The sequence below is a fragment of the Lepidothrix coronata genome, unplaced genomic scaffold, assembly GCF_001604755.1.
Source record: "Lepidothrix coronata isolate B3197 unplaced genomic scaffold, Lepidothrix_coronata-1.0 Scaffold203, whole genome shotgun sequence".
Taxonomy (NCBI): domain Eukaryota; kingdom Metazoa; phylum Chordata; class Aves; order Passeriformes; family Pipridae; genus Lepidothrix; species Lepidothrix coronata.
The window spans coordinates 1,313,177-1,339,544 of NW_016690383.1; the positions used below are offsets into that span (position 1 = coordinate 1,313,177).

Here is a 26,368-nt window from a genome sequence, read left to right on the forward strand (position 1 = left end):
ATTCTGGCCAGAGAGCGTGGGGAGCTCCTTGGCTGCTTTACAGAAAAAGAAGTGAATTAATCTCCAAAATTTAAGTGGAAGTCATCTGAATAATGCTCAAAAAGAAAGAAAAAAAATAGACCATGATTTCAATACTTCCATAGCACCAAGAATCAGAAAGTTTCTCTTCTGAAAGATTCAGCATGCAGACCTAACTTACAGTTAGGGAAGGTGAAACTGTTCTGCTTAAAACTAGCAAAAAGTACACAGAATCTCTTTGAATTCTTTAGAGACAGTAAAGATTTAGTCAAAAGTCAGTACTCATTCAAGAGAAAAGTTAACACAACTGAAACAGTGTTTTACCACAGAGCACACAAGACCTGCAAATATTTACACTTCATACAATCCCTAACATTACTCAGTTTGAGTAAGTTCCATAAAATTAAAAACCTTCCACAAAAATCTCCATCTTCCAAACTAAAAACCACTCCTTGAAATCACTAATGTTCTTCTAAAGTAACTGGCAACTGATCATTAGAAAAAAACGTAGCAAGACCGAGGGCATCCACTGCTTTACTCTGGTCATTTCTATCAGAATATCACTCCAAAGCAGAACAAAACCAACACCAGCTTTCACAACAAGCAGTATTGGAGGAAAGCCTGGAGACTGAAGGCTGAAATCCTCAACTCACAGGTCGGGTAAAGCAGAATGATGACTCATGCTGGGCACAATTCCAGCTGGGAATGCAAAGGAGCCTTGCAGCCTGTGAGTGGGTTGAGTACTGACCACTCACCTACACCACCAAACCCCCACCCACGTGACAAAAACCCCACATCAATCAACCACAAATACTTTCATTTGATGCAGCAACTTGCTTGGGTAAGTTCAAAGATGCCAAAGGCTGTGAGACCATAAAGGATCAGAATTAAACTCTTCCACAACCTTCTGTATTGGTTTTTTTTTTGCCTGGAATCAATACCTGGAGCCATAAACTGTGGCAAGACCAGGGCTTTGTATGTCAAGAAACCGAGAGAGGAGCGGTCAGAAACAGCTCCTCTCAGCAAATTAATCTATCCTATGAGCCAGCAAACTCCCCTCTGGGCCTGAAGTTACAAGTAAAGCTCTTTGGGATAAATATGACATATGGAAGTTACTGCCCTTCTAACAGCCTGCAAATCAACCCCACCTTCCCCCTCCTCCCCATGAGTAAGTGCTCTGGAGCACATCTGTCAACCTGAAGGATTATGGAAGTTATTAATGCTCTGCTGTTGACAGTAACTAAACTGACAGCATTCAAAAAATCCCAACAAGGCAATCAGCAATCCCTTGTCAGCATTTAAGCAGAGCTTTAAAATATTGCTTTTACCAACTATGACCCAAGGGGAGCAAAGTGCCACTCACCCTACAAGCACAGACAACTTTTTAATAAAAATACCCCCGAACAAACCAAACAAAAAACATAAATCACCCACTAAAAACAAACACAACCCCCTAACACACACAACACAGTGAGGAAGTTGCAGATGATAACAATGGTAGAGAGGCCTTTGGCAGCAAGTTTCAAATGACAGACTAAAAAGAACTCCCAGAAAAATTTAAGTGTAACTCAAAAAAAAAAAAAAAAGAATTAGGATCTACAAGTTTCATCACAAGAAAGTGCAGCCAAGCAGAACTGTATGTAACTGAGTTTTATGCCCAGAAAAGTCAGGCCTATGAGTCAGCCACTAGATGATGTTAGTAAAGCAAAACCGACTGCTTTGTTTCCTTCTGCTGCAGACACTCATTCTCCTTCCCTCCCCCTGCATGCAGCAGGTCAAGACCTTTTCCCTTGAGTTCATCCAAAAAATGTTGAAGATTTTTAGCTTAGTCAAGAGGCAAATCATTCATTTGTATTTTATGTTAGAACAGTTCGGGTCTTGTTGTTGTTTGAAGCATCCCCTGCCAAAGGAAAAAAAAAGATGTTCCTTTACCACCCAGTCACGAGGAATCCTCTCGAGCTCCAGAGCTCAGACTTTCACTTTGGAGGCTGGAAAGGGACCACCTCCCTTCTCATGTTCAACCAGACAGCTTTTTTCCAAGGCTAAATTGACAGGACAGCAACACTGGCATTATCCATCTCAAAAAAAATTCCAACTCTACATATATATAAAGCATTTTTCAGTGATTAGCTTGTCCTCTGCTTCCACGTCTCAAGCTTTTGGCTCAGATTCTGATAACAGGATCATCTTCTAGGAAGGGCAAGCATGGTGGCACAGCTTAGATTTTTGTGGAGTGTGTCTTGTTCCTGCAGCTGCCCAAGTGCACTGAACAACTTTCCTTTATAGCTCACAATGTAAAAATAAATACTGGAAAGGCAGCAACTACTGAGAATTCTCAAGAATCACCTTTGAAATAGTCCATTTAGAAAACTGGAGACAATATATTTTTTAGAGGAAGTTCTAGATTAAGCTGATCAAATAGCCCAAGTTGCACACAGTGTTAAGTCTGTCAGCATTCCTTAATGAAAGCTAAAGAAAGGAATTCCCTAACACCTTTCCTTCAATGAACTGGTTTGTTTCTGGTTGGTTGTGCGTGTTCACCACAAAGGAGATTGCACAGGAAAGCCAACAGTTACATGATAATGGTATAGCACAACACCAGGGAACACAGCTGAAATATTCTCAGAAAGCCACTTCAAGGAGCCACCCAAACCATCACAGGCTCATTTAGAAGACTGCTCCAAAAATAATTTGAGTATTCAGGAAGCATTTTTATCCCTTCAAAGCAGCGTTGGTACAATCACCTTAATGATTCCCCCAAAGGCTGGATGTGTGTTACCACCAGTCACGGAACAGCACCAGGAAGCAAATCCCAAGCAAAATGCTCAAAGTTAAAAATAAAAATCAAGAAGCCTTGAGTAGCAAGTCCATCTTTAGCTGTTTAAGTCCTCATGGCTCTCAAGCCCTGCAGCTGTTTCCCCCAGATTTCTCCTCCCATTAGTCATATAGGAAAAAAAAAAGATGATAAAATTGAATGAGCAATTTTTATTCACCTCCACAAAGAAATAAGGAGCCCACAAAGAACTAACCAGTGGCAGAAAGCATCTGGGATGAAAGACAGCAAACTTGACCTAGTGAAGCCAGTCTTCCTGAAAAGCAGTTTCACACTTAGAATGACAAAGATGGACAAGATAAGGGAATGCAGATGTGTGAACAACTTTCCCTTATAGTGCAAACTGTAGGAACTTTAGAAATATTGTTCACACATTTGCATTCCCTTGAACCTACAAGGTTCAAGGTTGCCTTTTTTTTTTTTAAAACTCTAAAGCTCTGAGAAATTTAAAAGGCCAGATTAACCTTCATGGTCATACTCTATTGCTGAATCTTAAATTTCCATAATAGGTGAATAACACATGCAACTGTGTGATAATTCCACAATTTCTAGCACAGTCATGTTACAAAGAGTAAAAAAAAATATGCTTTTTATGCATTATTATGCATTTCCATCCTATAATCAGTAAGAGATAAAGAAAGCTGTATACTTTCCTTTTACCAGTTATCTCCCTCAAAAAGACACCCCTAAATCTAGCTTTCTTCATAATCCTCCATTAGTCAGATAATTAGATACACACATGAATAAATACATATGTGTGTACAGAGAAACTCAGAAGTGTTTGTCCTTCCTCTGAATTTAGCAACACTTACAGGTTTCCTTAACAACCATTAGAAAAAAACATACCAAAACAGCCAATAAGGTTATCAAAGCACTTAAAATTCAACTAATTGAAATTCAGCTAATTAAAAAGCTCTGCTTCAAATTAAAGAAAATAACTCCATACGTTCTGCTCTACTTACCTATATGACATATAGAGAAATCTGTATTTGCACATAAGATGGTCAAAAAAGAGTTACCAACATGCTCCCGGTTATGCAAGAATAAACAGCATTTGTTAAGTTCTACAGTTACTGCTTGAGAACAATTCAACGAGAGGAATTTTATTGGCAACACACAGAGGCTTCAAGCTCTTTCAAGTTACGCATAAAGGAAAAAGAAAGGGAAAAAAGATGAAAAAGAGTCAGTGGCACCCTAAGAGCAGATGAGCTACCGCTCTGTGCACTTTTATATGGGCTGTGGCTCCGCAGAGGGATTTCAGCACCCCGTTCCCTGGGTAAGGCACTGCAGAGAACCGAACTGCTTCACAACGCTGGAAAGACACGGACCTACAGAAATCTGCACAACACGGTCCCAGGAGCAAACGCAAACGGGCTCATTCCAGCGACGCCAGCAGCGAACCCGCTTCCAGCTGAGCGGCACATAAGAGTCCACGGCTGCAAAGCTGTAAATCTAACGGGGCGTGGAGCAACCCGGGCTAGTGGAAGGTGTCCCTGCCCGCGGCAGGGGCTGGAACGAGATGAGCTTCCCTGTCCCTCCCGACCCAGCCATTCCCCGAGCCCCTGCCCGCGACCGCCGCAGCCGCAGGTACCATCCCCGCCGCCCCCCGCGGGCGCTCCGAGCCGCCCCGACGCCGCTCCGCCGCCGAACAAAGCGCCGGGCGCTCCTCCGAGCGAGTTCTCCCGCCCCGCACGGAAACTTTGGGATTTACCCTGCAGGGATCCGCGGGGAGCAGCGCCCCGGCCCCGCGGCGCATCCTGCGGGAGCACGGCCCGGCCCGAGCCCCGCGGGCACCGACCCACTCCCGCCACCGCCTCAGGCCGCGGCCCCCGCAGCCCGGCCGGGACTGAAACGGCACCGGCACGGGCGGGGCAGGGCGGGCACGGGGAGTGGCGGCTGCCGGGGCCGCCCCGCCCGCCCCAGGTGCGGCCGCGCCCTCACCTGCGCTGCTGCTGCCGCCGCCCCCGCGCCGGGCTGGAGCCGCGCGGCAGCGGCGCCGCCGCCCCTCCTCCGCCGCGGCTCCGCTCGGGCACCATCGCAGTGGGCAGCGAGCGGGGTCGCGACAGGGACCGGGGTCGCGACAGGCACCGCGATCGCGACAGGCACCGGGGTCGCGACAGGGACCGGGACCGACCGCGCCGCCGCCGCCGCCTGCCCTGGAGCCGCGCGGCTGCGGCTGCCATGGAAATCACAACCACGCCCTGATTGGTCGCGGGCCTCGATGTGTCGCGGGCCGCGGTTGGGCCGGAGCGGATGATTGGCAGCCGAGGGGGCGTGGCCGATGCCTCTCCCCCCGCGGGCGGGGCCTCGGGAACATCTGGCGCGCACAGCTGGGCCGGGCGGCGCGCGCGGGCACATCTGGGCGGCGCCGCCGCCACGTGAGCGTCTGGAGGGGCCCACGTGCACGCACATCTGGCCAGCTGTGCCAGGCGGACGTTGGGAGAGGGAGCCCGGTCACCGCTCACACCACGAAAACACACACCCCCCGCCCCCCCCGCGTTGTAAAGGTAAAGGCTGGTTCTCACACAAGGATATTTTGGCGAGTGCTGCCGCTCGGTTTGGCTTTTGCAGGTGGATCTTGCGGGTGAAACCATCCCAAACACACAGTCCCGCTGTCCCGGGCAAATGTCTGAGTGCAGTGCTCCAACTGCAGCCCTGTTAAGTTGAGGAAAGTCACAGCCAAGCATCGCAACAGGCACGAGGCGCTGACAGCCCCGCTCAGGGCTCAGGTGTCCCCTGGGGTCACACACCTGGTTTGCAGCAGTGGGGAAGCACAAGCCACGTGCCCACCACGTGTGCGACTGTGAAAACATCTGGAATAGCGTCAGGCTGGAGCACAAGCCTGAGCCTGCGCCAGCTGCTGGCACATCTCCCAACTGCTCTGACCCACAGCCGGGTGAGTTGGCCAGGCAAGCAGTGAGGATGACCTGCAGCAGCTCTTTTGCCCCTGGAAGTGCAGCTCTAGGAGGAGTCTCACCTCTATAGATTAGCTCATCTCTGACAAAGAGTGGCCCTAGGCCATTCTAACCACTTCCTTCTCTCTCGGTGCTCCATGCAAAGAGCCAACTTTTGTTCCTCAAGAGCAGGAAAACAGGTTGAGTTGGACTCGTTAACATTAACATAGTGATATGTAAAAGCTAAATCAAACTGAAAACATATTTCTTCTTTACATACAGAAGCTCTGGCCCAGCAGCTGTCACTGTTTGCAGACAAACACCCTGTGGAAATGCCAGTGCTGCTGCAGGGTCATATCAAGGGGAACAATCCCACGGGATATTCCCCAAATTTGTGTTGCTTGCCAAGTGGGGGGAAAAAAAAATCAGCCCAAGGGATTTAACATCCCAAAATTCAGCCTGGGAAAAGCCGCCTCTGCAATGAGCAGTGTAAGGGACACTCATCCCTGCTCATCCACAACAGATGTTTGTGCCCTTTGCCCTCTGTGTCCCAAATCCTCCTATGGCTGGGACATCCCCTCTGCCATCACTGCAGCAGGGCTGGCAGCTGACCAGAGCCACAAGACTCGAGGGCTCGGGGCTGGGAGATGGCACCAGCAGCAAGATCTTGGTATAAAAAGGATGGAAACCACCATGTGGGAAAACATCCCCTTTTAATCCTGAAATCCCTCAAATCAGATCTGACTCTCTGTCCTGTCTCCCAGAGGGATGGTACAAATCCCTCATGGCTGGGGCGACAACCAGCTGGGCTTTGCCATCATCCGACTCATGGGATGGGGCCTGAGCTGACAGTGATACCATCAGGATGGGGGAATTAATCACAGCCCATTACCTCGTGTCTCAGGGCCCTTGCAAAGTGCCTGTTATAAAACTTTTACGAGCCTGTCAGGACATGGTTTCCACCGACACTGAACTGCCTGGAGAGCTGACACGGAGGAGCTCTTGTGCTGCTCCTGCTCCACTGAGGTGGTGAAAAAGCATCACTGTCAAAAGGGGTGAACACAGTGTAGCTCATAGGTGTTTTATTTGCTAAGAAAATAAGTATTTTCTTAGCAAACAAATATTTTCCATGTGAGCAGATACCTGTGTTCACCACAGTGACGAGTATTTTCATTACATGGAAAGCTCTGCCCTGTAAGGACTGAGTTTCCAGAGTACTCAACACCCCTAAGGCTTTTCAGCTCAGGGAGCTGCTGGGAGCACAGAAAAACCAACAACTCCTTTCAGGTGGTAAAATCCCTCCCCCATTTCTCTTCCCTGACAGCTGTTGATGAGGAATAAATGTCCTTTGCTCCCAAATGCAGCTGGATTTGAACTAACGATTTAAAGATGAAACAATCTGTATCCTGTTTCCAGTAAGTTTGCCTCAATCCATTAAACAGCACTTTTCAGATGGCTTTATTGGTTTTTCTTTTATGGCTTTGACTGTGACTCACAGAGATAGTCCCTTTTAAAGCCTTCCAATCTGTGGCAATCAAACAGTACCTCCGGGGGGAGAAAATGCTGTTCTCCAGGGGGAAGGGGGAAAGCAGGATGCTGCTGTATGAAGCAGACAGAGCTACTGTGTGTAGTGGGTGCCCCACGCTGGGCCCTTCTTTAATCAATGCTCACCCGGGAGCCACAGATCAAATAACCCATCAAATATTGCATCACACAGCTCTCAGTACAGACAGAGCTCAGCTCCTGGCTGCTGCTGGTGGATAAACACCACGAGAAGTGATAGCACTCAATTGCTCATCTTTGACATTTGCCTTGGCTCTTCCTTGCTGGCCTGTTCCTGTTTTGTTCCTTGGAAGTAATTCCTCCTCACCGCGGCTCAGGATGAGCCCCCCACCAAAGGCACAGCTCGGGGGGAGCAGAGCAGGGGCTGCAGGGGCACAGCTCGGGGTCTGCAGAGCTCCAAGAGAAGCAGAAGAAGGTCCTGGTGGCTGTGCCTGCTTTTTGCCTGGTTTTCCCTCAGCAGAGACATGGCTTACTGTTGTTCCCATGCTTTACGTTCCAGCTATGCGTGGAACTCCACATGGCACGTCTGGGACTGCTCGTGGGAGGAGGAGGAGGGAAGAGCATCCCTGAGTCCAGAAAGCTGGTGCTATTTAGAAGCCTACATCAAGCCCTTTTTCCCATGTTATTTCCAAACATGAGCCACAACATAAACCAAAGTTTTTCTCCACATCACTGCTGTGGCAGAGACCAGCTGGACACTGTTGCCCAGTGCCTGTATCCGTGCTCCCTCCAGGCTCTGGGTCCAGGGCAGGCTGGAGGAGCCAGGCAGGCACATCTTGCACAGCCCCAGGCAGCCCAGCCTGCCACAGCTCCAGCAGCAGTGACAGATTTTGCCTCCTTGCACCCATCCCAAGGCCTGCCTGGTGAGCAGCATCTTTCCTGCCACGTCACACAATTTGCTGGGCCAGCATGTGAGCAAGCACAGTCCCCAGCACTGCTGCCCTGACCTCTGCTAGCTGGAGGTCTGGCACACTCAGAGGCAAAAATGAGTCCTTTTCTCCCTCCCTGGACTTCCAATCCAATGCTTTTCCTGACACCAACTCCACTCCAAAAGTATATTCTTCAATTCCAGTGTGATATTTAAAAGCAAGAGAAACCTTGCTACTCCAGATACTCTGGCCCTCATCCAGGAGTATTTTACCTTAATTCCACCTTCCCAATCCCAAGAATGCAAAGAATTTCCCTCTGGCTCTGTCCAGCTTATTCCTCTAGCCAGGAGCAAGGAGAGCTGAGCTTGCTGGCCAGTTCATGTTGGAACTGTTAAATATTATCCTTTTTCCTCGAATACCTCAGCAGCAGTTGCAGAACCCAGTTTTCCCTGGCTGTCTCACACGAGGAGGATCTCTCCTTCACTGAGAGGCAGCTGGAGAAGGGTTGGTGCTTGTGGTTTTCATCCCCTAAACTCAGTAAAGGTGGTTTTGAAAGCCAGGAAGGGGTGAGGGGCTCAGCTGCCACTTCAGCCTCAAAAAATCTCCCCGTTACCTCTGTTGTAGAAGGTTGTCTACAGATGGAGCCTTTACAGAAGGAACTGAGGGGACAGAGGGATTTGGAGGATACTGAAAGGATAAAGCACAAAGCAAGGGGGTTGGATTTCAGCTTGTCCTGTGTGTCTGGGAAATTCATTTGGCCTTTGGGTAGAAGCAATTCAGAAATTCCAGTCCTGTGTGTTCCCTGTGCTGTCTCACAGCTCAGAGCACTGGCTGGGCATCCTTCCCTCCCCCAGCAACCCTGCTAAGTGCTTAGTTGGCTCTGTGTCAAAGATGTGCTTAAGTCAATCCTGTTATCTGTGCCTTTATGGGTATGAACAAACAGCCCTCTGACCACGGGAAAAAGGATGGACTTAGCACCTTACTGACAAAGTCAACTGCCAACCATTAAATCAGCACGGATTTCAAGCCCAGGGCAGGTGCCTGGGGTGTCCCTCTCCACATCTGGGCCTCTGAGATGCCCTAAATTGATCTTGGGCTGAGGGTGATTCCAGACCCCTGAAGGAGGGGTAGGGAATGGGAACAACCCACTCCTGGCTGCACATCACAGCAGGATGGGGAGCAATGGGGGCAGCTGGCACCCAGCACCACAACGGTGTCTGTAAATGCAGCTTGAGTCAAAAACCCCAGCCTGGACATTCAGGGAAGAATTACAATTCCCAGAGGAGGAGAAAAATCCAAGAACTGTGTTCACAAGCCTCTGAGTTTAGGGAAAACAGGCACCACGAGACATAAAGCTGATGACATTTTCTGCATCCCCTCACAGCAGGAGAAATAAGATAATTCTGCACCCAGAATCACACCTTGCACCTCCCACAGTCCATCTCGGGAGCAGACTAAACCTGTCAGCCCTGAACCCAGTGAGGACACTGGTTAATTCAGAAGGATGCTGAAGTCTGTCTCAGTGACTCCCAGAGGAACACTCTTTTTTATTGCTTTTCTCTGCTACTGGTATTTTTCTGGCCTGGCTGCCTCGTGTACTGATGACAGTGGCCATGCAAAGTTTGTCCTTGGCAGAGCAAGGTTTTCTCCAGGGGATGCTGGAGCAGACTTGGTGCCTGCACCCATGGCTGGGGCCCTGCTGGGCATATTTGAGAGCCACACAGTCTGTGTTCCACAGCCAAAGCCACCCAAACCAAGCCATGGGAATCACTGTGGGACCAGAAAGGTGCCATTCGTGGTGTGTTTGCCTGCAAAAGGCCTCAGCTGCCAGCTCAGGGATCCACCTGAACTGCAGGCACAGCAGCACCCTTGTGCAAACCTGAAAGCATCGCTCCTCCACCTCCAGCTTTGCCCTGGGCTCCCAGGCAGTGATCCCTGGGTCATGCAGGGTTTGGACTTGTCCTGCTCTTCACCCACCCCAAGCTGCAGCTGCATCTACCTGCCAGGAAGGGCATCAGCCTGAAAAACGAACAGCTCAGCTCACTCCCCACTGCCCTGGCAGGGCAAAGCCTGACATGGACGTGCTCACACATCGGACACACTTTGCAGCAGGTCAGCCCACTGCTCTAGGGACAGGCCACATGTCTGGGCACATCTGTGAGTCAGACCCTCCCAGCTCAAACCACCTGGGTGCTGCAGCCCCAAGAAACCCACCTCCCCATCAGCCCCAGCCCCGGCTGCGACCCCTTAGAGCCCAAATCCCAGCCGGGCCGGCTCCATCACCAAGCAGGGCTGCCTTTTCTGCTGCAAGCACCATTTTGGGAGGATTTAAACTGAGGTTATTGAAGTCAGGAGAACGTGGACTTTCTTTTTAGGTCACTACAATCCAACCTCAACCCGCTTGTGGCTCAGAGAGGATTGAAGTTGTTTCTGCTCCCACCCCATAAAGCAGCATTTTGTGACAAATGGCTCCACATTCCCCCATCTCTGATCTCGTGTCCGCTGCTTTCTAGACGTGACAGCTGAAAATTGATTTTGCCACAAGTCTGGAGAAATAATTACAGGCACAGGAATATCTCCATGCAGTTCTCATCCCTCTTATTGCAGGAGAGGTGTTTTAGGCATCAGATGGATTTATTTCACGGGGAGAGACTTTTTTCCCCCAGCTGTCGGAGCCCCCGGAGGTGCAGAGTCCTCAGGTTTTTCCAGCTGGTAGGCAGTCCCAGCCATCCAATAAACACAGAAGTAGCTGTTTTTCCAGTCACAGTGCAGGGGGGAATGCTCTCCTCTTTTACAGTTATCTCCCCATGTCCTTGGCTCGCACACAGCTGCTGATGTGGCACGACGGGTGCGTGCAGGCGGAGCACGGGGACCTCTGAGAACAAGCCACTGCCTAATTCCCTCCCCTTCTTTAAGTTTCCCTAAAAACACACACACATATATATTTTAAAAAGGCAATATCACAGAGACTGGCTAAGCTGGAGCTGCTATAAAGTCTCACAACCACACTGCTGAAGGCATTTTGCTTTGAGTGATGTGTGATGCTCTCAGCTGACCCTTGAGAGAAGAGGGATAAGATATTTTTTGTGGGGCTTGTCCCATGAAGATTAAATAGCTGGAAATCCCCAGGGGTTTGCAGGATCAAGTCCTGAGTTAGTAAAGCTTTACCACGTGTGGTGGCCACTTAGTGAGCTAAATATCCATCAGCTTATTTATAACGCCGGGGATACAAGAAATTATCTCATCTGTGTCTGGAAAACAGCACAAGGAGGTGAAGGAGCAGCTCACAAACCCCACCATCTAAAAAACCAAATAAATCCAGCTGCCAAAGACACAGAGCTCTGCCTGCAGGGAATCAAAGGCTTTCAAACCCTCTGGTTGGGATGGTGGCAGTGAGACATCAGTGCCATCAGTGCCATCGCCTCCTGCCCGGGCAGTTGGCTCAGTCCATGCAGAGTTTTTCTGGAAGAAGCTGGCCAGCTTGGCTGGTCTTTCAGGACTTGGCTCTTGCAACCACAGCAGTTCTGAAAACAAAAATATCCTGTCCCCTAAATCCGCCGGCACCTCTATCACGTGCCAGGCACGGGCGTTTGGAAGCAGCGACCGTGCGAGTGCCCAGCGGGTCTGTCACACATCCCTGCATTCCACGGGCAGGAACAAGCAGCTACAGAAGTGAAAACAATCTTAAAATGACATAAAGCTCTGCAGGAACACCACCAATGCTGCTAATAAAGCAGTGCAGCCCTTTTCTCTGAGTTTCCTACAGGCGATGTTAAAATTCACACTGTTAAAGGTGAGACGAGGCAGAATTAAAATCCCATCCCCACCACGGCTCCTTGTTCCAGATGTGCATCGTTTTTATCGTCCCCTGCCTCCTGCATGGCTCAGCTTGATTTTATCAGCTAAAAGAAACTGAATTAAACCTGAATTCTCCCTCCACAGGGGCTGCCATGGACTCATCAGACTTGTTAGAGTCATGGGAGTGGTGAAATCCAGCTGGGCAACCTGAGGGTGTGAGGACAGCTGAAATCTTCACCCACCAAAAAACAACTATAAACTCATTGTAGATAAGCTATGAAATCCAGACCTCCTTTCTCCCCTCCCCCTGCTCTAATCACCGGATAACATCCCCCTCAACCATAAAACAGATGTGAAATTAAAAAAGCAGGACAGAGAAGAATAAAATGCAGCAAAGAAATAATCTATTGAAGCTCTGCCCCCTTATGTGAAAAATGTGGGGCACAAAAAAGACAATTCCATTTTTTTTTTCCCTTAAGAAACCCAAAATTGCCCCAGCAGAGGCAAATAATGAACTTATCCCCCTGCAATAGCACTTTTAAATCAATAAGAGAGAGCAGCCATCAGTACAGCAATTTTCCAGCTCTGATGGAGAGAGAGGGCACAGAAATGGCAAAATCAGGAGTGACTCGGCCCATCCTGGTTCCAAGACCCCCTGCACAGCTTTTCCATCATTTCTAAATACACACACAAACAGATATTTACAGTTAATGCTCAATGCCCCTCCACCTATTGCCATGGGAACCTGTCAAATTTGGTCAGTGTCTTTCCCATTATTAACTTCTGCACATCCTCTCCCATTCAGTCCTATAGCAATTCTCTATTTCTTGTTTTCCTAAGGAAAAAAATGAGGCTTTCTCTGCCAGAGCTGGCACAGAAAGGGCAGAACTCCTCGGCCAACACACTGCTGGATGCTTGTAAAACCAAGCAAGAAACTTTCTTCGCTCATGTGGCCAGCAAGAAGCTTTAGCCCTTAGATCAAGGCTTCTGGTTCCAAGTATTCCTGGTTCCTTTGGGCAGAAATCCCTTCAGGCGGCCTCTGACTAACCTGGGATGGAGGGAAAGCAGTTTTTAGTGTTTTGGTGGGGTTTTTTTGGTGGATGTAATCACAGCTCATGGCACAGGCTTGCTGAGAGCCAGCAAGGATGACAACACCAAACCATCAAGTGTCCAGGTCTGCAACGTGTCACCTCAAATCAGCCCTGCCCTGTTTATCTGCACCAAGCCCCCATGGCATGTCCTGTGCAGGGATGTGAGAAACTCACCCTGCTTTGCCTAAAATACTTTTTTTTGTATATAATATACATATATATATATATAATATACATATATATATATATAATATCCATTTATATAATGCACATGCACACACTGAAAGAGGCTCCCCAGGGAAAGGGTGATGGCACCAAGCCCATCAGAGTTCAAGGAGCACTGGGATGATGCTCTTAGAACACAGGGTTTAGTTTTAGGTAGAGGTGAGAGGCAGGGAATTGGACTCAAAGATCCTTAGGGGGTCCCTTTCAACTTGATCTATTCTATGATTCTATATCCTATTCTATAAACACACACATAAATATGTATATATATATATATATATATGAATTTCTGCCCCAGTCTGTGATTTTTGTGGGGTGGCCTTGGCACCCACCCAGCTGCTCTCACTCACCTCCTCAACAGGACAGGGAAGAATGTAGGATGAAAAACAAGCTCTTGGGTCAAGAGAAAGGCAGGAGACACCTCACAGCCAGCAAACCCATCTCCCACATTGTCCAAGAGGCACCTTTTCCCAGCACAGCACCGAAGCAAAGGGCCAGGACACAGCGAGGCTGCGCTGGGAGGGCTCCTGCAGTGAGTAAGAAAATGGGATCAACCCTCATGAATGTGTTTGGGGAACCCTGCCAGTGCCTGCATTTGATTTCTTGCCTAAACTCGGGCCAGCTTAATGCAACATCAGCTTGAAAGCCATAAAACATGAGACAAACAATGTAAACCCATGCAACCAGCAAAATTTAACAGGAAACAGGCTGTGCTCTTTTATTTTCTGGATCAGAGAGCAGCTGGCCAGCACAGCAACAATTACATCCAAAACTCCTTGCACCCATTTTGCAAGCAGGAAAAAAGGGGGCTGAAAGCTGATTTCGTGTGGGGTTTGGTATAAATCATCTGCCTATGCCTTAAAATCAGACAAAAGGCAGAAAAGTCACAAAAATAGACAGATAAAACACTGGTAAACTAAAAGCCTGGAGAAAGAGCAAGTAGCAGGATGAATATGATGCCTAGAGATGTTAGGATTTACTGCTTATTTAAGGACTGGCATTGCTGGGAGAAGAAATGTCTGTACCCTGGAACTGGAAACAGCTGCACTTAACACCTCGTTGGGGTATTTTTAAGGCAGGCAAGAGGCTGGCAGAAATCTCCGGTGTCACTTCTCCCTCCAGCAAATATATTCTCTTCCCAGCCATGGTCAGTGCTGTGCTGGAGGGTCTCAGCTCTGCTCACCAGTGGCACCTGGCACATCAATCCCATGGGGCTGCAAACATTATCAGGGACAAAGCCAAAACCTGCCGGCGGGAAGGCTGGGAGCCAAGGGATGAGTGTGCAGGAGGATGGGACCTGAGACGGGTGTCGGGGTCAGCCCAGTTGATATAATCCCTCTCACAGGCAGATTAAAGCCCCCTAAAATCCATTCCCATTCATTCCCCACGCCTCTGTTCCCACTGCAAAGCTCCAGCAGCAGCATCCGCTCGGTGTGCTATGGGATAACACTGTGAGAACACCAGCACAGCTCCAAATGGGATTCCACCAACACCAGCCCCTGCCATGGATCCAACCCACCTCAGGAAGAGCATCCCCTCAGCCCCGAGCAGAGCAGTGCAGCCCCCGACTCACGGCACTGCTGCATTTCATCCTTTTAGTCTCAAACAGGCGATCCCGGCCCCCCGGGCAGCGCTGAGGGACAGCCAGTGCCTGCTCCAGGCAGATCCCGTCCTTCCCGCTGCATCCACTGGCAGGGATCACCAATGCCTGAAGAAGGGCTCAGCCTGGAGCTGGAGCCTGATGTGGGGCGGACTGGGAGGATCTCAGCACGGCCAGAGGCAGCTCAGGACACGCATCGGGTCTTTGGTGATCTCTTCCCACCAGCTGCTATTTCTTCCCCACCCGCTTTTATAGGAGCCTGATGGCTCCCATTGGCTCGGGACACACTTATTATAGCAACTACTATGACCCATTTCAATTGCATTAAATAATTTCTCAGTTCATTGTCCTGCAGAGATTAGTTACACATAAGCATATTTTAATGATTAACTATTGGGCTTTGCTGAGGCTCCAGCAGGAAAGGCCGAATCCTCAGCCTCACCCCCCTCCTGCCAGCTCCCTGCTTCAGCACTGGTCCCACAATATTTATGGTTTTCCTTGGAGCCTCCGCTCCTGTCCTGATACAACCAGCTCAGTTGGCATTGGAGGGAAGGCTCCAGTGCTGAAGCTGTGGAAAGGCAGGGGAAAAGACTGGGAAAAGCTCAAAATGCAGAGTCCAAAGAGGAAGAAACAGCATTTGGAGGCTGAATCATGAAAGAAGCAGCATTTGAAGAGTCACTCACAGGTTTTGGGGTGAACATTCAGATGCTGCACATCCCATCTCATCTCACCAACCTGGTGGTTTCCAAGATGGGGCAGCAATGATCCTGCTGCAGGCACCTGGCATGGATGGGACAACTCCAGCACCAGGGATGAATTGCCTGCCCTCCATCAGCTTCTTGGAGAACGAGGAACATTTTAGGGCCATTTCCAGTGCAACACACACAGTGTCTGAGCCACCTTCTTCAGTGGCTTCGACTGCTGGGGTCTCACCTGGGGTGGTGACACACAGGCAGAGGGACCTGTCCTGCTCAGAGCAGCCCCATGGGGCTGGGAAAGAGGCAACTTCCTGCTGATCCCATGCCTGGGGGCAGGATGCTGCACAGGAAAAGGGAAAATGTTTACATTGGCCTGACACAGCGTTTCCATCCCCCAGCCCATTCACGGATGTTGGGTGTGGGCAGGGGGAGCAGCAGCATTTGGGGGGGGGTTCTGGGCTTTGCTGGGTGATGAAGGAGCAAACCTGCTGGGAGGAAGCAGTTGGATCCCATCAGGTTTTGTGTGGGCGTTCTTGGAGCATCCTTTTCCCTCCCTCCAGCTGCTGCACCCCAAGGAAGGGCTGCTGTGCCACGACAGCAAGGAAATCCATGGACAACACAAAAGGGGAAAAAAAAAAAAAAGACCTTTGCAGATGAACTTGAAGAGTATAAAAAAAAAAGCAACTGTGTCTTGAAACGATTCAGAGAGGACTGAAATGTAACACTGCAGCTGGTGAGGCTGGGAAGGGGCTGCTCCAGAGCCCCCTGGGATGGGGAACAGGGCCCGGCCAAGCCCTGGGAAGGTGAGTCCCAGGTGGCACCAAACACTTTCCACACGGGACAAGGGACACCAGGTGCCCAATGCATCAAGATGGGGACTGGGATGATGCTCTGCAGGGGCATCAAAGTGCTTGTTCTGCACATTTCCCCCAGCCCCCACCTGCCTTCTGTCCACCCACGACATTTTGGAGCTCACCACATGTTGCTGTGCATCGTGTCCTGGGGCACTCAGAGAACTGAACTCAATGAATCAACAAAAAAATTGCATTTTTTTAGAGCCCTCCCAGCCCAGAACAAGAGCAGACACTTGACCCACAGCTGCCAAAAAAAGCCCCTGGGTTTCTCTCTGCTGATGCCCTCCCCGCCTTGACAGGCAGCACAGGGAGGAAAAATCTTGAATATCCTTTTAGATCTGGCAAAAACACCTCTGATCCAACAGAACACAAGTTTAAAGCCTTTAACACATCTCCAGGGGTTAAATTTCACTACATATAAAAGCATATGCATAAATAAAGTGTGGGAAGAGCTGGGAGAGCCCCTCCACCCACCCCTGCTCACTGCTGAGCTGGATAATTTCAACAACTCAGACTTTCTATTTTGGGATGACTATTTCTTGACAGTGTCTGGTCTGTAATAAAAGGGATTTGCTCCCCATACCTGACATCCCATGACAGGGGAGCCCCAGGGAGCGACGTGGGGTGAGACGTGAGGGCAGGGAAAAGCTGCAAATGCCCTAAAATCCAAGAGCAGCAATTGATGAGTTATTTAAATCTCTGGTTTTTAAGAGGAAAAAAAGCAGCCAGTGCATAAGGAGCAAACCCAGCCAGAGGAATGGTCCTCTGAAGAGACACAAACATACCAGGTTCTCGTCCTGCTGCAGCATCCCAGTGCTGATGGGATCAGTGGGGAAGGCATCTGGTTACTTGTTTTCAACTGGGACTGATGGTTTGAGCTCATCCCCATTCCTCCTGCACTGAGGTGCCAGGTTAAAGCCCTGCTCCATGCCCCAGCTCATGGCAGACTTCACCATCCGGGCTGGGAAGTGGTGGGGCAGCTGTGGGGTTTTGGGGTGAGAGGTGGAGGGATTTTCAAGAAAAGAGCTGGGTTCTTGGGGTTTTTTTGGTTTTGTTGGGGTTTTTTGTTTTTGTTTTTTTTCCCCTCTTTTTTTAAATGAACAATGAGGCCCCATAAAGCAAAGGCTGGGGGATCCTGCCAGCTCTCCTCTCACAGCTGGAGCAGGAGCTCAGCTGGACCAGGCACCGATTGCCCACAGAGGGTCGGGCAGTGAAGCTGCTCCTTAGGAGGAGGACTCATCCCCACAAGGGGTGGGATTCACTCACCAAGGCTTCCAAACACAGCACTCAACAGGCCCTTGTGCTCAGTGCTGAAGCTTGTCAAGGTGACCAAAGGCCCCAGTGCCACCACCACCCTCCTGTGCCCAGTGCAGTGTCTCCAGCACTGTCTGGTGCTCCCAGGAAGCCTCACCCACCTGCCTCCCCAGGCTGGATGTCAGAGGTGCTGGGAGAGCCCTTCAGAGGATGCTCTAATCCCCCAGGTACCAGCAGCACCAGGCACTCAGCCCTGCTGGGAATATTTGCAAGGGCCCTGACCCCCCCTGCAGGTCCCTTCCCAGCAGCACTGTTTGCACCGAGCCCTCCCCGATGATTTTTTGGCTTTCCCCTCTCTTTTCAGATGTTCTCTCACCCCATTTGGCTGGTTCCAGGCTGGCTTTATTTTACGTATCTTTAAAGTTTAACAGCATCTCAGATGGTTGTTTTTATAAACATTAAAGTTAATAAAATAAAGCTCCTTAATGCAGAGGTAAATTAATTTAAGCAACGTGTGCAGGGAGACTCTTGCTCGTGGCAAGCAAAAGTTCTGGGGCTTAACAAATCTTTCCCAAGTGCTCTCTGCATTTCAGTTGTGCTTTGGCCACAGCTCCCATTTTTTTTTCAGCACAAGCATTGCTTTTTGCTCAGTAAAAACTCTGTAGTGGGATTTCTTTCTGTGGGAACAGAAAATATTTTCTCTGTCAACGTCTCCGGCAGCTCCAACCTAAACAACCCTGCCATCGACTCCCCCCAGGGAAGCTGGCTGGATCCCAATCCATGTCTCCAGAGCAGCCCTTTGGAAAGGGGGCTAACCTGAGCTTCCTCGCTCTGGGATGGTTATAAAATATCACTCGTGGTTTTAAAGGTACTTTGGGCTTCTTTAGAGAAGTCCCTGGGCTCCTCTGGGGGGTGTGTGGGAGTTGGATGCATCCAAGCTGCTGTTAAAATGTTTTAAAGAGCTTTAACACCCCAAGGACAATCAGTTCTCTGCCTTTCTTGATCCAAAGCACCTCCCCTTTTACAGGATCTCACCTGGGAACAGGGATCCCATTCCCTGAGCTCACAGAGGAGCATCAGGAGTGTTGGGTTATCAAGCTGGTGGTGAAGGACCAGCATCCCCAGGGCAGGTTTTTGCTGCCCAGGTGAAGGTGCTGCTCTCTCAGGCAGTGAAGAGTTTCTTTGCTCATTTTGGTACTCACCACTCTTTTATCTCCTGGTGGCTTTCCAGCTGCCTGCTCCCTGCCCTGCTCTTCCCATGTCCCTGCCCACATCCCCAGCATCAGCAGCTCTACTGTGGCATTCACTCTGGGACACAAATTGGGTCTTCCCTACCAACACCAGCCCCCTGCTGATGCAAAAAGGCCAGTTTTGGTGTTCCCAGCTTGCCCTTTGCAAACTCTCCCTGGGATAACACCGAGTGCTGCTCCCTCCCTGTTTTCCTTGAGTTATAGAATGCTCTGGCACACATGACAGTCATGTCACTGAGGTCCAGAGAGCAACATCCATGTGCCCCAGCTCAGGGTCTGCTCCTACAATTGCAGTTTACACACAAGAGAAACCTGTACAATTTATGTTTCCTGAAGAAACACGACCCTCTGTCCACCATTAAATAAACTAACTGCACTGCTGCTCTGGGGATCGTGGCTGTCCCCTGAAGGGGACATGGCCATCAGCCCTGTGATGCCAGTGCTTGGGTGCAAGGGAATGCTTTCCTTTGGCTCCATGGCTCAGCCCCACCCTCAGACTTGATCCTGTGCCCAACTCAAGAGCACAGATGTTTTCCTTAGGAAGTCATTCCACCCCACAGGTCAGCTCCCCGTTACCTCTGCCGCGAGCGATGGGGACGTGCAGCACACGCAGGACGTGTCTTCGTGTTGGGGTAATTCCTGGGATGTCTGGCAGCTCCGTGCCCTGTGGAATTCCACACTCTTGTCCCTGTAATGAACAACCTCCAAGCATCCACTGCAGAGATGCAAGGACATGGTCATGTCAGGGCTGCTGTGGAAGGGCTGGCCCAGCTGGGAGCAGAGCCCCAAGCATGACGGACACTCACGTGTCCAGGACGGGATCACGGTCACAGCAGTCATGGACACCCACACACTGCTCCCAAAGCACAGGGAAGCCGAGGGCTGCAGCCTCCTCCTCAGCTCCCAGCTGTCAGCACAAAAGGCTCTTTTATCCTTGGGGATGCACAGAAATGTTAAACAGGCCCTTGGGCAGCACTCCAGGGGTCAGCTTTGCTGGGAACCCACAGCCCTGTCCATGCCCAGCCCACAGATCACCCTGAGGGCTTTGGGGAGCTGTGAACCCCCAGCCCTGCAGTGCCCAGCCCATGGATCACCCCTGTCACCCCCGAGGGCTTTGGCCAAAGAAGAAACCAAGGCAGGGAGAAGAGAAACAACTTCCCTGAGGCCACAGGCTGGTGGCAGAGCTGGCTGATCAAGTCCAGCTCCAAAGGCACTGTGTAACTCTCCTTCTGCTGGACCCCATGGAAAGCTCTCAAGGTGGCAAACACCGACCCTGCAAGCCAGTCCCCTCTCCACATGCACCTCATTCCCCAGGTGCTGCTCCATTCAGCCATCCATGGGTATCTCCCATCACCTGTCCTGCCACGCTGGCTCCTCACACGCTGCATCCTCCAGCCAGCACTGCTCATCCACAGGAAGGGAATAAATCTCCAAGGGTGAAGAACTGAGCTCTGGGAACAGCAGGAGCCGAGGGTTAATGCCTGTCTGGCCACTGTGTCATCCAGAAAGGACAATAGTTGTCACTCAGATTCAGATGTAAGGCTTTGTTTTATGGGATGAAGAGGCAGCTGCTGTGTGGTGAACGTGTGAGCATCGCCTGCCTGCACTGGAGGATTCAACTGAGACACTTCTCTGAGTCCCTCTGAATTACCAGGAACATTTCATAACCACAGAATGTCCTTATCAGTGAGAGATACTGGGACCAGATGCTGTTATTGAAACCAACTGGTAATATTGCAAAAAAAAACAAAAAAAAAAACCTGACAAGTTTTTAGGCACAGAAGATCTTCCTGTTCCTTGTGTTTGGAACAGCCTGGCATCCCCTTTGCTCCGGAAGCTGGGACAAGAACAGGCTGGAAAAGGCTGGTTATGGATAGAAATTAAAAAGAAAAGAAGGAAAAGCCTGATATTGGCCAGGCTGAGGTGCACACAGGCTCTCCTGACTCCCCTCTGCCAAAGCCTGAAGTGTTTCATAAGTCACTCAAACAACAGTAGCTCCCAGTTGAGACTGATGCTTCCAAAGCCTGTGTCCAAAGGCAAGGGAAGTGGATGTCATGCCAAAGGAAGCGAGGCAATTTCTGGGATTCAGAACGTGCTGTTTGCACATTGCCAAATGTGGCAGAGCTGCCACCCCAGGGAGGCAGAGGCAATAAAAGGTTTCATCATAGAAAATGCAATACAGAATAAAAATGTGTGTGTTTGAAAACCAGGATCCAGAATGATCCCAGTTTGGGCTGGGATAATTCACCCATGGCTCGATGCAGAGGGGCCCAGCACAGCCAGAGTGCAGGAGTTTTGGGCCAAATTTAAGGCAGGGGAGAGGCACTACTGATTAATTTGGCCCATGGAGCAAATTTCAAGAGAAAATTTTGCTTCAACCAAGCAAAATTCAAGAGAAAACTGCAACACCACCTTATCTCAGCAGCATCCTGGGACACATCCTTCACACCAGAGGAGCCTCTTTTGGAGCAGACTCAGCTGCTCACATGGAGCAACTCCATAAACCCCCATTTCAAGGCCTCAAGCAACTGATAAACCCAGAGCCACGACACGAAATCCCGCTGCAATCCTTCAAGTCTGTCCCGTTCTCTTTGCTGATATCCCAGAAGTAAAGTATTTGCATTTTGTCAGAGCCTCAAACTCCCATCTGCAAAGGCATGGATGGGAAGGGGGACAAGGGAGGAACTCCCAGTCTGCTGCACCCCAGTCCTTAATGAGAGATAGAGTTCATAGTGGGAGGAAGGAAAAACAGACTGACAGGAATGTTGAGGTTGGATGGGAGCTCTGGAGATCACCTAGTCCAACCTCCCACCTCAGACAGGGTCAACCAAGTCCTCCCCCTTCAACCACCAGCTGGAAAAAACATGTATTTCCAATGGGATGAAGAGCAAAGTATGAATTACACACGTGTGGACACCATTTCCATGCACAACTTCAGTGCTCTTTGAAGACCTGCTGCAGGAGAAAACCTGCTTCCAAAGAAAACCAAGACTCCAAATTTTGTGGGTTTGCTTTTTCTAACTAGGACTGCACACCTTCAGCTAATGAACATGCCATACAAACACAAACCAAATGCAGTTTGCTCCCTGCTTGTCAAATTCTGCATTTCAGTGGTGGGCACAGCCTCACACACAGCCCTGCCACAGCCTGACCTCCACCCAAGCTGCTCAGCATATCAGGAGGGATTTCCTGTATCTTCCACAAAATTCCCTGTGGACATCTGTTTCCAGTATCTCTATTTTCCTTGCCCAGCAGCAGAGCACAGCCAGGTAGGAGAAGCAGCTCCTCCTCCTCCCATAAAATAAAGCTTCTTCTAATAAAACTTCTCCAGCCAAAGAAATCTGGGCTTCTCAGGCTTGAATTTATGAAAAGAGAAACCCCAGGTGTTTTAAAGTATCTCAACAGCAAAGGAATTCTGGCAGCTCATTCCCCCTTTCTCCCACTGAGAGCACAAGAGCTGCCCTGGGCAAAGCCATTCATCTGCCAAAAACCAAACACACAACAGAGAATAAAAGTGAGGAGAGAAAAAATGAGAAAAGTAAAAATAATATAAATTTCTTAAACATGCAGAAGGTGCTGAGGACTGTGTTTCTTCACAAAAAGTAGGGACTGAGCTTTTCAGTGCCCGACACACACGTTCCTTTCTTGCACCCCCAGAGCATCAGCCACTCTTGGTGCTGCCTCCTCTCCTCCACCAGAACTGTCACAGGGTCCATCTATTGTGGTCTAACTGGTTAGTTAAGGAAACAAAAAGCAGCTTTGGGAGAGGGGCAGGGCTTTTGTGCAACATGCAAGACACTGGAAAAATGGTGTCACAGCAGCAAAGTGACATTTGCTTTCCATAAACCATTTCTGACCTTGGGTTTCCAACATGGACCAGAGTGAGAAACACAACACAAACCTGCCCTCGGAGCCCGAGTAACTCCCCCCCTGGACTTACAGCGACAGAGAGCACGGACTGGAGAGCTAAAAATCATTTCTTGATGTAATGCAGATGCCAAAATCCCAGATCCTTTCAAATGTCATTTAGTATAGCATTTTTTAGGGAAATTTATGCATCGTTTATGCATCTTTGAGTCTCAACAAATGATCCACGAATTCAACAGATGTATCCATCTGGAACTGATACTGATGAAAAGGTTAAATACAACAGCAAATGAATGAGTTCCTGCACCTTGTACAATACCCACACAACAAGAGAACAGGGATGCTGGCAAACACCCATGATGATAACCAACCACCAATTCCCAGGATGGAGCATCCACCTTCGGGGATCTGTTAAAACATTCCTGCTGGCTAAGGATACTTGTGATCTGGTTCCATCTGCTTTTTATAAGTTTAGAACATACTTCAATAACCTAATTTTAGAAAAGGACAGATAAAAATGTAAACACTCGCAGCCCAAGGCCACAGCATGTCAAACAACATCAGTGACTGCTGTGAATAAAAATGCTAATTTTAAAATTAATTGCATGTCATTCTGTGATACAATCCACTTATCTGTCTTGTTTTCTTGCACATTTAGAGAGAAAAATACATATTGATGTATTCACAAAACCACTGAGGACTTTCCCCCTCTTGTACTACACAAAATGTACCTTTAGTCTCCAGCCTTGGAAAGCATTTAATATAAGATAAATTATCTTTAAGAGGCAACAAATACATTTTCCAATAATTTTCTTTCCTCTCCAAACATCAAAGAAGCTTAAATACCATGGAAACACACATCACAAATCCCCCAGGCACGGGACTTTATCAGTCCCTTTCATATACAGCACAACTAAAGCTCAGAAAGCGTAAATTCTTTGCATAAAAACACAAAATAAAGCCATGACAGACCTGAGGAGGGAAAAAAGTCAGATATCTGATTTGAGGTCTTAATATCTTGTCTGCAATTCACAAAATTCCCAGGATGTACTTAAAATTTTACTTCTATTTCCAGTACCTTATAATAATTACAAAAGAATGGTCTGCAGCCATAACATGAAGCAGTGCCATGGTAGCTCCTGACTTTATGTGTGTATATATACACACACACAAATGATTTATTATAATCATCAAGGCTTTCAACATTAAACACTTGATCCTGAAATCCTTAAGCAGACAAAAGCTCAGCACACAGAAAATTCTGCCTCATCCAGGACAGACTCTCATTCTCCTAAACCAGATTAGGGCCTCGGTGTTGACTCATTTATTCCACCACCAACAGCACATCCACAGGACTGACTGGTCTATGTATAAATATTGGAATTAATGTTCAAAGGGCAAATACACACCTCACCCCTCAATATTCTGCTGTTTGTTAGTCAGAGCTTTAAGATTTGAGCCTCTCTGCTGTAAACTGGCCCAACTCCCTGGTTTCAGAGGCAATTTGCTGAGTTAGCTGGTGATCTGGATCTCTCTGTTATTGAGGAGGGACTGCCAGACACCCTTGAGGACAGATCCTTTCACTTCTGTGATGCCAAAAGCCTCCTTGGAAGTGTCTGGCCAGACCCCAGGCAGCTCTTGTACCTCTCTCCTGTTTTGCTCACCAAACAGCCCCAGAAGTTGGCTTTGCATTGCAGCCCCTGTTCTGAAAGGCAGTTGGGCAATTCCAAAGCTTATGAAAGCAATTATCATTATAGCACTGCTGTGACAATTCAAACATTGCCAGCTGTACATGGGCCTATTCAAATGTACAGCTGTTACATGGGTAATGAAAAATTACAAAAGCTTCAGACCCTGTGCCCCATGCTTTCTCAGGCTGCTCCATTACAGGCTCAGTTACTGCCATCCCTGTTGATGACAAAACACCAAAACAATAGTGTCCTTTTCTGTGCTTTCTTGTAAACAATTGGGTCCCTCACCACCTCCAAGTAATAAAAATGGTAATATATTTTACAATTATGTCCAGTACAGGATTAAACCGGTATCAAGTTAAAAACAGAAAAATATTAGCTGATTCTCTTCTGAAACTGCTGCCAGCTTTGGTCTAGAAGACTCCTATGCTTGGTCACCTTTGTCTTCCACTGCCATTGCCGAGACTCCCTGTTGTTCTTCTGGATCCCCTGGAAGAATACTCGTGACTGTCTGGAGAAGTGACTCGATCTGCTCCTCTGTGAGCCTTTCCTCGCTTTCTTCTACCATCTGCAGGTCAAAAAACAATCCACTGTCATCATTAAATCCACACTTCCTTCCTCAGCTCCAAAGAGTAGAGCTCAACTCATTGGGAAATACTTTGTCAATGGAGGCAAGATACAGTCTGAGCTCATTACAAAAGCATTTTACAAAGCAGAACTCTTGCAGTATTTAAAAAAAAAAAAAGAAAGGAGAGCTCCATTGTTAACCACTACAATTGGCACTCTGGAATGAGACCCTGTTTTCCTTCCAACAAGGAACACACCATGCTCAGAACAGCCTTTCCTCCCTGGTTTCTCCTCAAGTCTCTCTCAACCTACACATCCATGTCTTGAGCCAGGCTTTTCATTGAGGTCTCGTTCAGACCTACCTTCCAGACCTGTTTTCCCAAGTTCCTGTGCTTTCATGTGAGCACTGAAATGAGATATCCTGAGAGTGGTTCCCTGAACCTTGGCACCTGGACTGTAAGTAACCAGGCCATAAAAGAAACCACCTAATCCTCCAGCAGCTACACTTTACTGGAATTTGCTTAGACTGGAGATTCCTGGGTATAAAGGCATTTAAAAAGCTCTGAGCAACACAAAATACGCTGTCACAAAATCAACTATATGATTCCATGAGATTAATTGGGGACCTACTCCCACTGTGGAGCTGTGGGAACTCTTATATCACTGCCACCAGTAAAACAACTGCCCTAATTTATAGGCAGTTGTTAAAAGGGAAAAAAGCTTGTCAGAGGACTGGAAAAGCAAGTCAGAAGAACTCTTCAAACGCAAATGAAACCAATTAGGATTGTGGGGTTTGAGTTTTCTTTTTTTTACAAAGTCCTTTAAAATGTCCTTTGAAGAGCGGTGATTTATATTAATTATGGTTCCAAGTCAATGCAGGTTTAATCAGCTCCAGCTATAAACTGTCAGCTACTCAGATGCATCGTGCCTTCTGAAAAGCTGAGTGGTATATTCAATTAACTTGTTTTTTTTCTTCAGAGTCCTACAAGCCCTCTTTGCACAGTCTGATCATCAGCATTATCCACAGATCCTGGATGAGTGGAAGTGCACACAGCTCAAATCCACTCATGTAGCAAAAGGCAGACACTGAATATCCATTTGCAAATGACTGTTTCTGGGGACTATCCCCGATCAAAGGATGAAATTCCCTGTGGAGTGGCTTTCCAAGTACTGTTAGCTCCAGAACTACTGTAGGACACTGGCTTGAACAACAGTCCTGGCTCTTGTTCCAGCCACCTGCTCCACTGTACTCCATGTGCTAAAACACACTAAAATACACTAAAAACACACTAAAAT

The 26,368-nt window shown here is 48.6% G+C and overlaps 1 protein-coding gene across 2 annotated transcripts in view; it reads right to left on the reverse strand.

Moving 5' to 3' along the window:
• Positions 1-26,368, reverse strand: part of CRCP (CGRP receptor component) — a 55,488-nt gene that overhangs the window by 1,418 nt on the left and 27,702 nt on the right. For both annotated transcript variants that reach the window (XM_017832537.1, XM_017832536.1), the window contains exon 6: positions 24,944-25,073. In XM_017832537.1, the coding sequence (XP_017688026.1) occupies positions 24,944-25,073 (130 nt within the window). The remainder of the gene's footprint in view (positions 1-24,943; positions 25,074-26,368) is intronic.